General features: G+C 43.9%; 1 protein-coding gene across 1 annotated transcript in view; it reads left to right on the forward strand.

Annotated features, from left to right (window-relative positions):
- Positions 1–8,318, forward strand: part of LOC119285105 (zinc finger BED domain-containing protein RICESLEEPER 2-like) — a 17,546-nt gene extending 9,228 nt beyond the window's left edge. The window contains exons 3-4 of the mRNA XM_037564322.1: positions 3,304–5,408; positions 8,085–8,318. Of these exons, the coding sequence (XP_037420219.1) occupies positions 3,304–5,408 (2,105 nt within the window). The 3' untranslated portion in view covers positions 8,085–8,318. The remainder of the gene's footprint in view (positions 1–3,303; positions 5,409–8,084) is intronic.
- The last annotated feature ends 5,120 nt before the right edge of the window (positions 8,319–13,438 follow it).

The following is a 13,438-nucleotide window of genomic DNA, read 5'->3' on the forward strand; positions in this document are numbered from 1 at the left end:
CCGGATCGGCGGCGGGGAGGGCCGGCGCTGGGCCTGCGGGCCCGCGGCAGCGGCGGGAACCGGCGGTGCCACGTGGCAGTTTGCCACTGGTGCGGGGCGGTGGCGCGATGTGTCCGGCCGGAAACGGACACGTCCGGCGGCGGCGCGAGCGGATTTTTTTTAGGGTTTGGAAGAGGAGATCGGGATTTTCGGGGAGGGACCTATTTATAGAGGTAGAGGGAGCTAGGAAGCTCCAAATGAGGTGCGGTTTGCGGCCACGCGATCGTGATCGAACGCTCTAGATGATGGAAGGGGTTTAGGTGGGTTTTGGGCCACTTTAGAAGGGTGTTGGGCTGCAACACACACGAGGCCTTTTCGGTCCTTCGGTTAACCGTTGGAGTATCAAACGAAGTTCAAATGGCACGAAACTTGACAGACGGTCTACCGGTAGTAAACCAAGGCCGCATGGCAAGTCTCGGTCCAATCCGAGAACGTTTAACACACGCACACGAAAAGAGGTAGAAAGGGACACCGGAGGACATAGGAGTGCCGGAATGCAAAACGGACAACGGGGAAAATGCTCGGATGCATGAGACGAACACGTATGCAAATGCAATGCACATGATGGCATGATATGAGATGCATGACAAAGAAAAAAAAACACGAAGGCAAAAAACCCGACAACGATGAAATAAAATAACTTAGTGCTGAAAATGGCAAGAGTTGGAATATAAATAAGGTAGGTTACATCCGGGGTGTTACACACGCCTCTTGACGTCTACCACCCCATACTCGAGACTCTTGTTGATCAAGATGCCTACTCCATTTCTGTTTGCAGTTGCCTGCGTGTACCACAGCTTGAAGCCAGTGTCCTCCCACCTCCTTCGCCTTCTGTGCTCTTCATTTGGTTTCTTGGACGCAACGGATATTAACACCTCTCCTCACCGATGTATCAACTAGCTCATGTAGTTTAGCTGCCAGGGACCCTATGTTCCAGCTAAGCGGGTCCTCCTAGGCTCAGCTAGCTTCCTTACCCTTCGCACTCGTCGAGTCAAATGCGAAGACCCTTGCTCATTTTTCACTACACCCGGGCGTCGATGTAGCGCGCCACTAAGGATGCGACGACCCGATCCTTGCTCACTTGTCACTATATCTAAATCAACATATGGCACCACCAAGCGGGTGACGGCCCGGCCCTTGCTCATTTGACACCACACCGGGTGGAATATATATGGTGCATCGCTAAGAAGGCTACGCCTCAATGATGTTCTTTTGGTTTCATCTCCATAAGAGTGGCTGAGTTTTGACGTTGGCTCGCCAAGCCTGTCACACCCCTCCTTTACCCGGGCTTGGGACCGGCTGTGTCGAGACAACATAGGCGGAGTTCTTATTGATTTTAGCCTATTTATAAAAATTTGGATACTGTACGCGTTTGGTTAATTTGGGTAATATGGTCTGGAAGAGCACGATGCTGCTAGATGAGCTGGACCTGTTCGGTTAGTTCGGCAGAACAAATCCCCTTCAGTTTTGTACCGATGTAACCAAACTTTCAGTGGTTCATGATCTATGCGCAAAACGTGTGAAGTTTTTGTATCAGAAGGAGAACACCGAGAAGGCTCAAAAGTTTACAAGGGTAAATTGACAAAACAAGAGCAACCAAAAGGGAAAAGCTCTAAACTAATCATGTCCAAAAGCTAACAAAACCAGGGAAGAATGCCAAGACAAGGCCAAAACCCTACAGCTATCATATGCACAGTCCTAGATGGCAGCCATGCATTAAGCAATCAAGCTTCTAATACATTAGTGATATTAATTAAGGGGTAGTTAATAATATCTCAGTTCAACAACTGATGGCATACTTCAAGCAGTCATGTTGATTCTACCAGTCAGTTATATCCTTCTTGCTGCACTTGCTAACTTAATGAGTTTTTTTTTTTGCGAAAACTTAATGAGAAAATTGAATACATGGATACCCGGCACACTGTTCATCTGCTAGATCAGTGATTACAGGTTACAAATTCGGATTTTGTTTGGCAAGTTACAATTAACTTGTAAATAAGATTCTTTACACGACTATACATAAGATCTACAAAGCACGGACACGGCATAGACAGCTATATCGGCATCCTAGTATGGGTGGACACGGCGATACGCGTATCCTGTAGTATCCCATCTTTTCCGAATTAAAAAAACTAAATAGGGATATGCTGTGGACACGGTGGGGCCTCTGGAGGCCAGTAACGGCCCTATACAAACCCTATTATTGGCAGGTTTGCACGCATGAGCGCCACAAAAGGGACGAGCTGCTCCAGGCTCCAGTGACTCCGCCACTGCCGCTGTTTTCCCCAAGACCAGCAGCCTCTCCTCCCGACGGCAACCATGCTCAAGTAGGTAACCTCGATCTCTTCATCTCTTTGTGACTCATTTTTTTGCTGTTGAGCTGCTGCTGCTAGCTTCCCCATGCGGCCATGTCGTTGCTGCTTGGGTTTTTGATTAGCTGCATGCTGTTGTGCTGCTTGAATGCTTTTGGTTGGGTTCTTTTCTTCGTGCTGCTGTTGAGCGTTGACTGTCACTGCTGCTTGCTGTTAGGGAGCATGGCATCTGGGAGCGCCGCCGCCGGTAGCCAATCGTCCGTGGGTGAGAGTGAAGAGCTCCTATTTATCATGTTATTAGTGGACTGTGTTATGCTGTCATGTTGTGTTTACTGTCTAGTGTGTACTACGGTTTATTTTTGTAATACCGCGTCACGTTGGGAGCTTGAGATTGCCAAACCATACTGCACTTGGGAGCCAAATACATTGGACATTTGGAAAGCAAATGTCTTTACTGTTTTCATGTTCTGTACAACTGAAGGTTATGTCTTCTTAAGTTTCTAATACTAGCATTTGATGTATTTTGCAAGTTGCAATGACATGGGCCTGGAGGATCAATTAATTCAATCATTGAGCACTTGAAAAAGGAGACAGCAAATGGGGCAGTATTCTGATCTCATCTCAGTTTCTCATTAATTTTTTGTCTTTAACTCCTTATTACATGGTGTATTTTTAATTTATATATTCTCCGTATTCCGGTGTGGCTGTTTTTGGAAAATGCCGTATCCCGTGTCCCCGTATGCGTATCGCCGTGCCTCATATCCGTGCTTTTTAGCATAAGATTTGGATCTTTATCATTAGGTATGGGTAATGTGTTGTGCTTTACTTTAGAGATTTTGTTGTTTACCACTTTACTGTAAATTAAGGGTGCAAGCAGCAGCTTTATTATAAGTTATATCTTTAATCTTAAAGGTATATTCTGACTAACTTATGCGTGCTTCATGCATAGTAGGTGTGAATGACATTGATCCACTGAACCAGATTCTTCCAGAGCCACTTGATGACATGAACTTGGTAAATCATAGTGAGAACGACAGATTGAGATCGAAGGTATGGATGGACTTTACACCTGTCTATGTTGAGGGGAGAATCCAGGGTGCTGACTGTGTCCATTGCCACACACGACTTAGTGCAGAAAAAAGTACAGGCGATTTAAACCAGCACACTCAGACTTGTTCAGCACGGGCTGGAACTAGTGTAAATCATCAGAAAGGTGGGCTTTTCTCGTCCAGTGTACCAATTTTTAAATCTAGGGTGAAGGATGAACTTTTACCTGCCTTGACAAATGGTAAAGTTCAGATTGCAGAATATGCTAGCAGGTTCCACTTGGGTTATAATTCTGGTGACAGAACTTGTCAAAATCAGCACATTCTGGCTTTCCCAGCAGACAACATGATCCCAATGGAACAAGATAAGTCGTCTGCTCGTACTCCAGATATCAAGATCAGGAAATTTGATCAAGAAGCATCTTATCTAGAGCTAACTAGGATGATAATAATGCATGGCTATCCCCTGTCAGTTGTGGAGCATGAAGAAATGAAAAGATTTGCGAAGGGCCTTAACCCTGTGTTTAACATGGCTTCAAGCCTAGATATGGAAGAATATTCAACTCTGCTGTTTCAGAAAGAGAAGTCTGACCTTAAGGAGAAAATTGCACTTTCGTCAAGGCGAGTTTCGTTATCAGCAAGTGTGTGGGTCCCTCATGGAGCTGAGCCCACAATAAAGTACCTGTGTTTGACCGCGCATTTTATTGATTCTGAATGGAAGCTTCAAAGGAGAATAATCAAGTTTGGTGTGCTTTGGTCCTCACCTTCTAATTTGGAAAGGATGATACACTGTAAGGAAGCTTGTGTGCTAGAATCTGAGGTTGGGGCGTATAATGTCATATTGGAAGCTATAAGAGAGTGGAATATTGACAGGAAGCTTTTCTGCTTGACATCTGTAAGCGAAATAAGAAACAGTGGAAGTATCTCAAAGCTGAAGGACATGCTTATACAGAGGAACTGTCTTCCTATTAGAGGTGAGCTATACAATATTGCTTGTGTGGATGATATGCTTGACAGCGTTCTTTCGAAAGGGCAATCATTGCTTTACCGTGTCGGTGATCTGCTAGAGAGATTTATTCAAGCATGTGCATCTTCATCGCTGACTCAGCAGCAACTTTTGGAAGTTGCTAACGATGTTGGTATGAAGTGCCCCCATGAAGATGCAAAGTGGTGGCATAAAATTTACTTTAGACTTGAGGTGCTTTTGCATTTCAAGAAGTTACTTCCCTCTGAAGAATTTGTATCTGTGGAAGAAATGAAAATTGTTGAGCCTATCTATAAGATTTTGAGGGTTTTCTATCGAGTCGTTGAAGTAATGTCTGGGCCTGTTTGCCTGACAGCAAATCTGTACTTCCATGAAGTATGGAAAGTTAGGACGATTTTGCAAGAAGAAGCATGTAATGAACACTCCGACGTTGCTAGCATGATTAGAGAGATGCAGGAAGCATTCAATGAATATTGGGCAAAGTCATACTTGTGGTTGTCAGTGCCTGTTGTTCTTGATCCGAGATTCAAAATTACTTTTATCGAGTTCCGTCTTAAACGAGCTTTTGGCACTGATGCAACAAAGTATGTAAATGATGTAGCTGAAATAGTGAGGGAATTGTTTCATGAATATTGCACCCCTGTGGATCAGCCGAATGTTAAGACTTCAAATTGCGAAGTTCACAATGTTGAAATAGATGGATTTGACAGTGATTTATTGGAAGATTGGGATCAGCATCTTACTGCACAGACAAGGAGTCAACTATTGTCGGAGCTTGACAGCTATCTTGAAGATGGTCTTCTTCCACGGAAGGATGATTTTGATATTCTAAACTGGTGGATGAGTCATTCTTCAAAGTATCCAACCCTCTCAAAAATGGTGCAGGATGTCTTGGCAATGCCATCATCCGCTGTTCACTGCCAGGCAGCATTCAGCAGTGAGAGCCCAGTAATTCATAAGCAATGGAGCACATTAAACATCAAGACAATTGAAGCACTTGTGTGTACCCGAGATTGGATTAGCTAGGTAGTAAGTTCTGCACTTTGGTTGTTCTATTTACATACTTGCTGGCTTCGTTGAGACCCTAAGATGAAGCATGCGTAATCTTATTAGACCACAGCTTAATTTTGCATCTTGACTCGTAAGAGAAACATCAGACAGACTTTTAGAAGTCTCATATATTGGTTCCATTTTCTATTAATAGAAATTATGCTTACAGTATCTACCATAACACGGCAACATCAGCAACAGAACACCACCTCAAAAACAAAAGACCCACAGGAGTAACTAAGAGACGGGAAGGAAAAACTACTGCAGCGGCGAAGCAATGCAAACTGGAGAAAACAATGCCCAATCCTTGTGCCTTCATGAGCCTGTTAGTCAGAGTCCATGGCGTCCAGCTCTTCCCTGCACAAAACACTTCAGATGTGACGTGTCCCAGCAGCCTTGTGCAGAACTGCAGCTCCTACCATGCAGTCGACTTCACCTTCAGATTGCTCACCAGTTAAGCCAATAGCAAACCGGAAACACCACTGTGGTGGGATCACAGGGCCATAAAGATAGAAAACAAGCTGAACTCCCAGCCTTCGAGATACCCCATCACAGCGGCTACCCCAATATTTAGAAGTTTCTTCATACTCCCCCTTAACCCTCTTAGCCAAACGTTAATACAATGGTTGGCGCTATGGGCTGGGCAGTTTGCTCCAACCACACAGCTGACAACATTCCAAATAAATCTAGCCGGGGGCAGGTGAAGAATAAGTGGTCAATTAACTCGTCACCTCTGCAGAAGGAGTGAAGTGCATCCTATGTCCTTGAACTATTTCAGAGGTGTCACATAGGTCCTCAAACTATGAAAAGTGTCATTAAGGTCCTCGAGGTGCAATAAGTGTGTACATAAGTGACACATCTGAAATAGTTCGAGGACCTATGTGACACCTCTGAAATAGTTCGAGGACATAGATGGCACACATATTGCACTTCGAGGACCTGGATGACTATTTTCATAGCTTGAGGACCTATGTGACACCTCTGAAATAGTTTGAGGACCTAGGATGCGCTTCACTCCCGCAGAAGAGACAAACTTTTGGGCATACACCTCCCCTGTGCAGCAGAACATCTCTGGTCACGATGCTTCTCTTAAGCACTAACCAGAGAAAAGTTTTGACTTGCAGGGGGAATTTGCATTTCCAAAGAAGCCTAAAAGGGAACTCCGCCTATGCCTTTTAGGCATAGCCGGTCCCAAGCCCGGGTAAAGGAGGAGGGTTGTGATAGGCTTGGCGAGCCAACGTAAAAACTAGCCAGTCCCATGGGTATGAAACCCATTTGAGCGAGAGTAGTACTAGGATGGGTGACCTCCTGGGAAGTCCTCGTGAAAGGGTTTCATATATAAGGGTTGTGATAGGCTTGGTGTGCCAACATAAAAAGTAGCCAGTCCTTTGGGTATGAAACCCATTTGGGTGAGAGTAGTACTAGGATGGGTGACCTCCTGGGAAGTCCTCGTGAAAGGGTTTCATATCTAGCCTACCCCAACTTGTTTGGGACAAAAGGCTTAGAAGAAGAAGAAGAAGAAGAAGAAGAAGAAGAAGAAGAAGAAGAAAGAAGCCTAAAAGGGACTTCCCAACGTTCTGCATTGCCAAGTAAAAGGATCTAGAGCATGATTGGTTCGATGCCAAAAGTTGGCATGCCAATATTTGGGAAATGCCAAATGTTGGCTAGTGATTGGTTGACTACCAACTTTTCTTGCCAACCTCACAAAAAGTTGCCAACTTTTGGCAGCTTATCATTTTGCCAAATGTTGGCTTGCTTATATTGTCAATGGGATCTAGTTGGGGAAAGAGACGTGCAATGGAACCACTTCCAATTGGCCCCATTCACAATATTCCGCGGGTTTGTAGAAAGTGGAAAATAACCTAGGGAAGGAATCATCAAGGCTGTTATTGCGCAGCCAGATATCCTTCCGAAAGATAGTTTTCCTCCCATCTCCCACCTTAATCCTACATGACCAAAAGAGAGGTTCATTTCCATATTCCTCCCTTGCTCAGCTTAGCTTGCCTACTTGGCACATTCAAGTCGGAGGCCAGGCAATGGCTGTTCTGCTTCCAGCGATTCCTCTGTCTAGTGGCTAGGGGTGTCTGAGTTGTATTCTCCAGGTGTTCCCCTTCTTAGGGCTTGTACAAACTCTTCTTTGTACAAAGCATCAAAAACACAATTCTTTTGCGCTTTCTTGTGAAACAAACTTCCATGTGCCCTTGCCAAAAATGAGAGTCCCAGGCTTTTAGTGATGACTTGGCCTAGAGAGCAATTGCTTAAATACAATTTGGACAGAATTTCCTGTCAAGGCCCAGTGTCATTGAATAACCAACATAACCACTCGGCTAGCAAAGAGATGATAAGCACCCCCAGCCTGGTTCTTTGGCATACATACCTTTGGCCAACCACCAAATGATTATTATTTTGGCACATGTTAAGTTGTGGCTAGATTGCACAAGGTACTCCCTCTGATCCAAATTAATTGATGCGACTTTAGTACAAAGTTGTACTAAAGCAGCGTCAATTAATATGGATGGGAGGGAGTACTACTGTTCAAGTAAAATCATCCAGTCGCATACAAGTGCCAATTAGTTTATTAAATTGTGCTTCTTAACTCTCTGGTGGTGATGTTTTTCTAACATGAGAGGTTTTCCACCAATAATTTTGCAGGCTCCATGTTATGCTACAGAATGCTCTTCATGGAGAGAAGGCTATGCGTTGTACAAATACCCATTCTTCTTCTAACATTGGAGGATGCTATTGCTAGGACGACTTACTAACGAACCATTCTATTTGCGTGCCGGACATAGTTTCACAGCGTCTCAAACGTTTCTGCATTCCTCTCCCAAACAAATGTACACATCGGCTCATCGCAGAAGCTTGTTCTTGGGGTGTATCATGCTATGTTGTTTCCTGTGTTTAGACCCGGGGCTCCTCCTGCCCAGATGCGCGCGTGCACAGTGCCTATGGTTCGCTCCTGTTTTAACCTGACGAGGATCACCTGTGTATATTGTACGAAGACATTCGCTCCTATAGGCAGAATTGACAAATTTGACCTCAAAGCTCCTATAGGCAGAATTGACAAATTTGACCTCAAAGCGAAAGTATTTTACAAACTAAACTGTTTTTGAAAATATTTCACACCGCTGACCCTTTTGTGCAGCTCCCAACAGTAAGGCGCTGCACTCTACTGTGCAACTCCTTACAGTTAGGCGCTGCACAGTGTAGTGCAGCTCTTTACAGCTAGGCGCTTGCTGTTGGGCGCTGCACATTAGAGGTCAGCTGGGTGAAATATTTTCAAACATAGTTTAATTTGTGAAATAGTTTTGTTGTGAGGTCAAATTTATGTTTTTTGCCGCTCCTATATGCTGGATATGCTGGGGAAGGTTACGGTGTTGAATACCCTTGGAGCTGTTGTTTTAGGTTCACGTTTTTTTCCCGAGTTGGATGTCACGGCTTTGTGTGCGGGAGCGCAGGCGCGGTATCAGGAGAGCTGCAAAAACCATCCGGTTGTCATCATCCCCTCTGTCCCTCCTTCGCGGGGAGAATCTCCCTATAGTGGTCAATCGCGTCAGACTTCACGGGGCACATGTTCGTCATGAGGATTTTTGTGGCCGATCCCATTGGGCTGCCACAACATCAGTCTCGTGGCCAGGTGGAGGAATGTCAACACCTGCGGGATGAGATCCCCCAGGTGACCAGGTGTGGCTGTTGTCTGGGGTGGATAGCATCGTGTGGAAATTGGGAAGACTTGTATAGGATCTGACCATTAGGTGAGATCGTAGGATCAACACAAGAATTTCATATTTAGACACCTCAAATTGTGATTTTTTTCACAACATACCTGCAAGGTATGTTTACAGCTCTAAAAAAAACCAGCTTCGAACTTGGTCTACGGTAAGAGAATCAAAAAAGATAAATTCGACTATGAATAGTGTCAGCTTGGGGTGAATAGTATTTGACATTGTTCACATTCGATTTTGTCTTTTTTGTTTCTCCTTCAAATTAGGAGCTGAGACTTTTTAAGGTTGTACATCAAGCACGGATGTGTGTCTACACATATTTTCAGAATTTTTGAACATGTTTTGAGTCTTCAAAATGATCGATCTCATCTAAAGCTAGATCCTATGCAAGTCTCCCCTGAAATAAAGAGATTCAAAGACACCATCCATCTAGAATTATTTTTCATAAAAATGGATAAAAATGAACATATCTGAAACTAAAATACGTCTAGATACATTCATTTCTCTGACAAGTAATTTCGGACGGAGGGAGTATGTGCCCCGTTCTGACGTTATGAAAATTTGGAAAGCAAAAATAGGAGGGTTGTGTGGTTCGCCATGGCGACGACCGCTTGGTCACGTCGGGCCTCTCGTAAAAAAAAAGCTCTAAAGGAGGGGCGTATATTCAAGCACCTGGCTGATCTGGTTTATAAACTTGTTGTGATATTGCAGTCGTGGAGGCCTATCGCTACTTGGTCAACTTATCATCAATCTGCGGGTGAAAAGCCACAACCTTCATGCTGCTTCACGACAGGGCAACAACGGCTAGGGGAGCCGCCTGTGCAGCGTCGCTCGACGGGTTTCATGGTTATATCTAGCCCTCATAGTGCCTCCTTAGGGTTCACTTTGTCTTCGCATGCGCCGCGTCGCTATGTCAGACCTTGTTTGGTATCGCATCGAACTTTCTTATTTCTTGCTAGACTGTTTGCCATAAACCCTAAACCTTAAGGGCCTCATTCTAAGGACGGGCAATCGTCTCTTCTCTAAAAAATAGGTGAGAATTCCTGTTTTTTGCAGGACAAATGAGGATGTCGTAGACAACAACCACACCTGGACAGTAGCACCTTGGTGACAGTTGCTGGATGATCTTGTTTATAAACTTCCTGGTGAATCATGGGGTAAGCGGGACATATGAGGATGTCGCAGGGCCCAGTGCGGACCTCGTTCACGTCACGCTTCATCCGCATATAGCCATTCTCTCCCCATCCTTTGCCCCAGGAGTTTATGAGAATTCAATAGTCATCGCAGATTCGCTGGCAGCGTAGCCTATCACTGTCATTGCATGGCGGACATTGGTGAAGAGGTCGCCCGAGTACAAATTGAATTCGTCCCCGTTGGAATGGTGGAGTTATGTGTAGTTTAGGGGGCCACCGCCCCCTCCCTCACTGGAAATGTGATGAGGACATTGCTACCATGGATATGATCAAAAATATTGCACACATGTAATACTTGATCCAGCACCGAAACTGGACTAATTTTTTCTTTTATGTTTGTTCTGCTGGTTCACGCCACCTTCCACTGAACCTTGTAACACAACATCATCCCTCTTAATATATTGGAAATGTTACCTGGTGGACGTCAGCCAGGAGGCAGGAGCCAATGAACCCTCTTTCCGTTGTCGGATTTCATTGCAGGAATCTTGGCACAGGAGGGAAGACACATCAGACTTTCTAAAGCGTTCACTGTGGAACAAAACCTAGCGAATCATGAGAGAGGGATTGCAGCACCCGAGCTCCACTGCTCCCTATATTTAAACATTTTGAAATTTGTATTTTTGAAGTTTCAAAAAAATGTGAAATTTTTCACGGGGATACATATACACATTCCGAATACCCGTGACAAGTTTTGGTAGAAATCTCGTTTTGTTTTGGGCTATAGAAAAAAAAATCGGACACTATATAGGAGAAAAGGTGTGACATTTTCTGTCAGAAATTTCTCTTTTTTGTATTTCCCAAAATACAAAGTATTTCATTTTCAGCCTTTTACCCGGCCTTAGGAATGTGTGTATGTATTCACGTATTTGATATAAGATTTTTTTAAGCAATGAAAATGTGTTTTCAAATATTTCAAATACCAGGAGCCCTGGAGCCCGGTAGCTGCAGCCACTTTTCGAGCGAATCATGGCTTTTTCAAAACTCCACCACCAAAGACTGGTTGTGTTCTTGAGCCTATATCGGGGTGGACCATGGATCAAATCCCAGTCGCCCCCTTTTTCAAATTAACATGGCAGTTTTTTTTGTTAAGAGGATTTTTTCCAGTTAGGTACATGGCAAAATTACTAAAGAAAATAAGAGGATTTTTTTCCAGTTAGGTACATGGCAATTTTACTAAAAATTTAGCATGGTAGTTTTTATTGTTAAGTGGATGTTTTTTTTCAGTTAGATACATGGCAATTTTACTAAAAATATTAATATGGTAGTTTTTATAATTTTTTGTATATTGCAGTTTTTATTGCAAGAGGATGGCATTTTTATTATTAATGACATGACATTTTTATTATGAGAGGATGGCATTTTTATTATTGGAGGATGGCAGTTCTGTTTATAAGAGGATGACATTTTTATTATTAGAGGATGGTCAGTTTTATATATAAGAGCATGTCATTTTTCAGTATTATAATAGGATGGCATTTTTATTATATTGATGATGGCATTCTTTAAAGAGAGTGACATTTTTTATTTTGAAAGATGACATTTTTTATTTGAGAGGTGGCACTTATTAGTATTTTTTAAGAGAGGTGACATTTTTAATTTGGGAGGATGACATTTTTTTACCGCCACCTTTTTCAGTTTTTTTTGTTCATGGCATTTTCTCATAGAAAACAATTTGTTTTGGGCCAGTTGAGGGTTGCCACGGCCCTCTCCGCTGAACTCTCCCCTGGCGAATGAAAGGTCCCTCACAGCTGACACCGTTGTACACGAGGAACATGACAAACTTCTGGGCATGGCATGAAGAGAAGCGAGGAGTATTCACAGTACGTTCGGCTTATCATATGATATTGAGAACAAAGCTTAGCAGGGAAGGCTAGCTACATGAGGAAGAAGGTACATCAAATACCCAAGAGAGCAAGCAATGGAGTGCAATATGGCATATTCAAGTACCTTCGAAGTTAAGGATGTTTGTTTGGCGACTAGCCAGGCAGTCGATGCCCACAGGTGAGGTCCTTCACCATCGCCATATGTTTGATGAAGATACATGCTATTTATGCAGAGCCACAGATGCATGGAGACACGCACTGCTCAATTGCTCAATGTCGAGAAGCATTTGGGCCCTAGCTCCTGATAAGCTTGTTGAAAAGGTGATCAGCTGCCAACATGAGAATCCGAAGCAATGGCTTTTTGCGCTACATGAAGTGTTGGAGGCTGAAGAGTTTAATCACCTTGTGGTGACAACATGGGCGATTTGGAGTGCAAGGAGAAAGGTGATCTACGAAGATATTTTCCAGTCTCCTTACGCTACAAACGGCTTCATCGCAAACTATATGGCAGAGTTACAACAGATTAACAGGAGGGAGCCAAGGCCAGTTACTATTTCTGCGCCAAGGCCAACTTGTTGGCTGCCTCCGGTTCAGGGGTGTGCCAAAGTGAATGTGGATGCAGCGCTCTCGAGAGGAGGAAGATATGGTGCGGTTGGTGCAATTTGCAGGGATCGAACTGGCCTGTTTCTTGGAGCTTCGGCTATAGTGTTCCGGCATATCAATGATCCTCAAACACTTGAATCCCTGGCCATTAGGGAAGCTCTATCACTGTCGGATGACTTGTATGTTCAAAGTATTCACGTGGCTTTCGGTTGCAAGACGATGGTGGAAGACATAAAGAGCGGGACTTCGGCAGTATACAGAGTGGTGATACATGAAATAATAGAACATTCTTCTGGTTTTCAACTTTGTAATATGGTTCATGAATTTAGGAGCTCAAACTATGAGGCTAGCATGCTTTATCTCACGGGGGTGGCCGCCATGTTTGGTTAGGTCATCCTGGAGATCTTTCTTTCGTCCCTGTAAACATTGTGACGGTTTAATAAAAAGCTTCGCGAGGTTGTCTTAAAAAAAGCTGACCCCCCCCCCAGATATCGGGGGTCCTAGGCAGAACACTGCCAATTCCACACACACATACACGCAAAAAGCAACAATGAAATAAGCCAACACTGTATAACATGCAGCTAGCTTGTTGTTCTGTCATATTCCATTTTAAAGTATTTCTTTCGCTATATCTGCAAGCGAACGGAAAAGCTCTTTCACGA

This window comes from Triticum dicoccoides, chromosome 4A (assembly GCF_002162155.2).
Source record: "Triticum dicoccoides isolate Atlit2015 ecotype Zavitan chromosome 4A, WEW_v2.0, whole genome shotgun sequence".
NCBI classification, from domain to species: Eukaryota; Viridiplantae; Streptophyta; class Magnoliopsida; order Poales; family Poaceae; genus Triticum; species Triticum dicoccoides.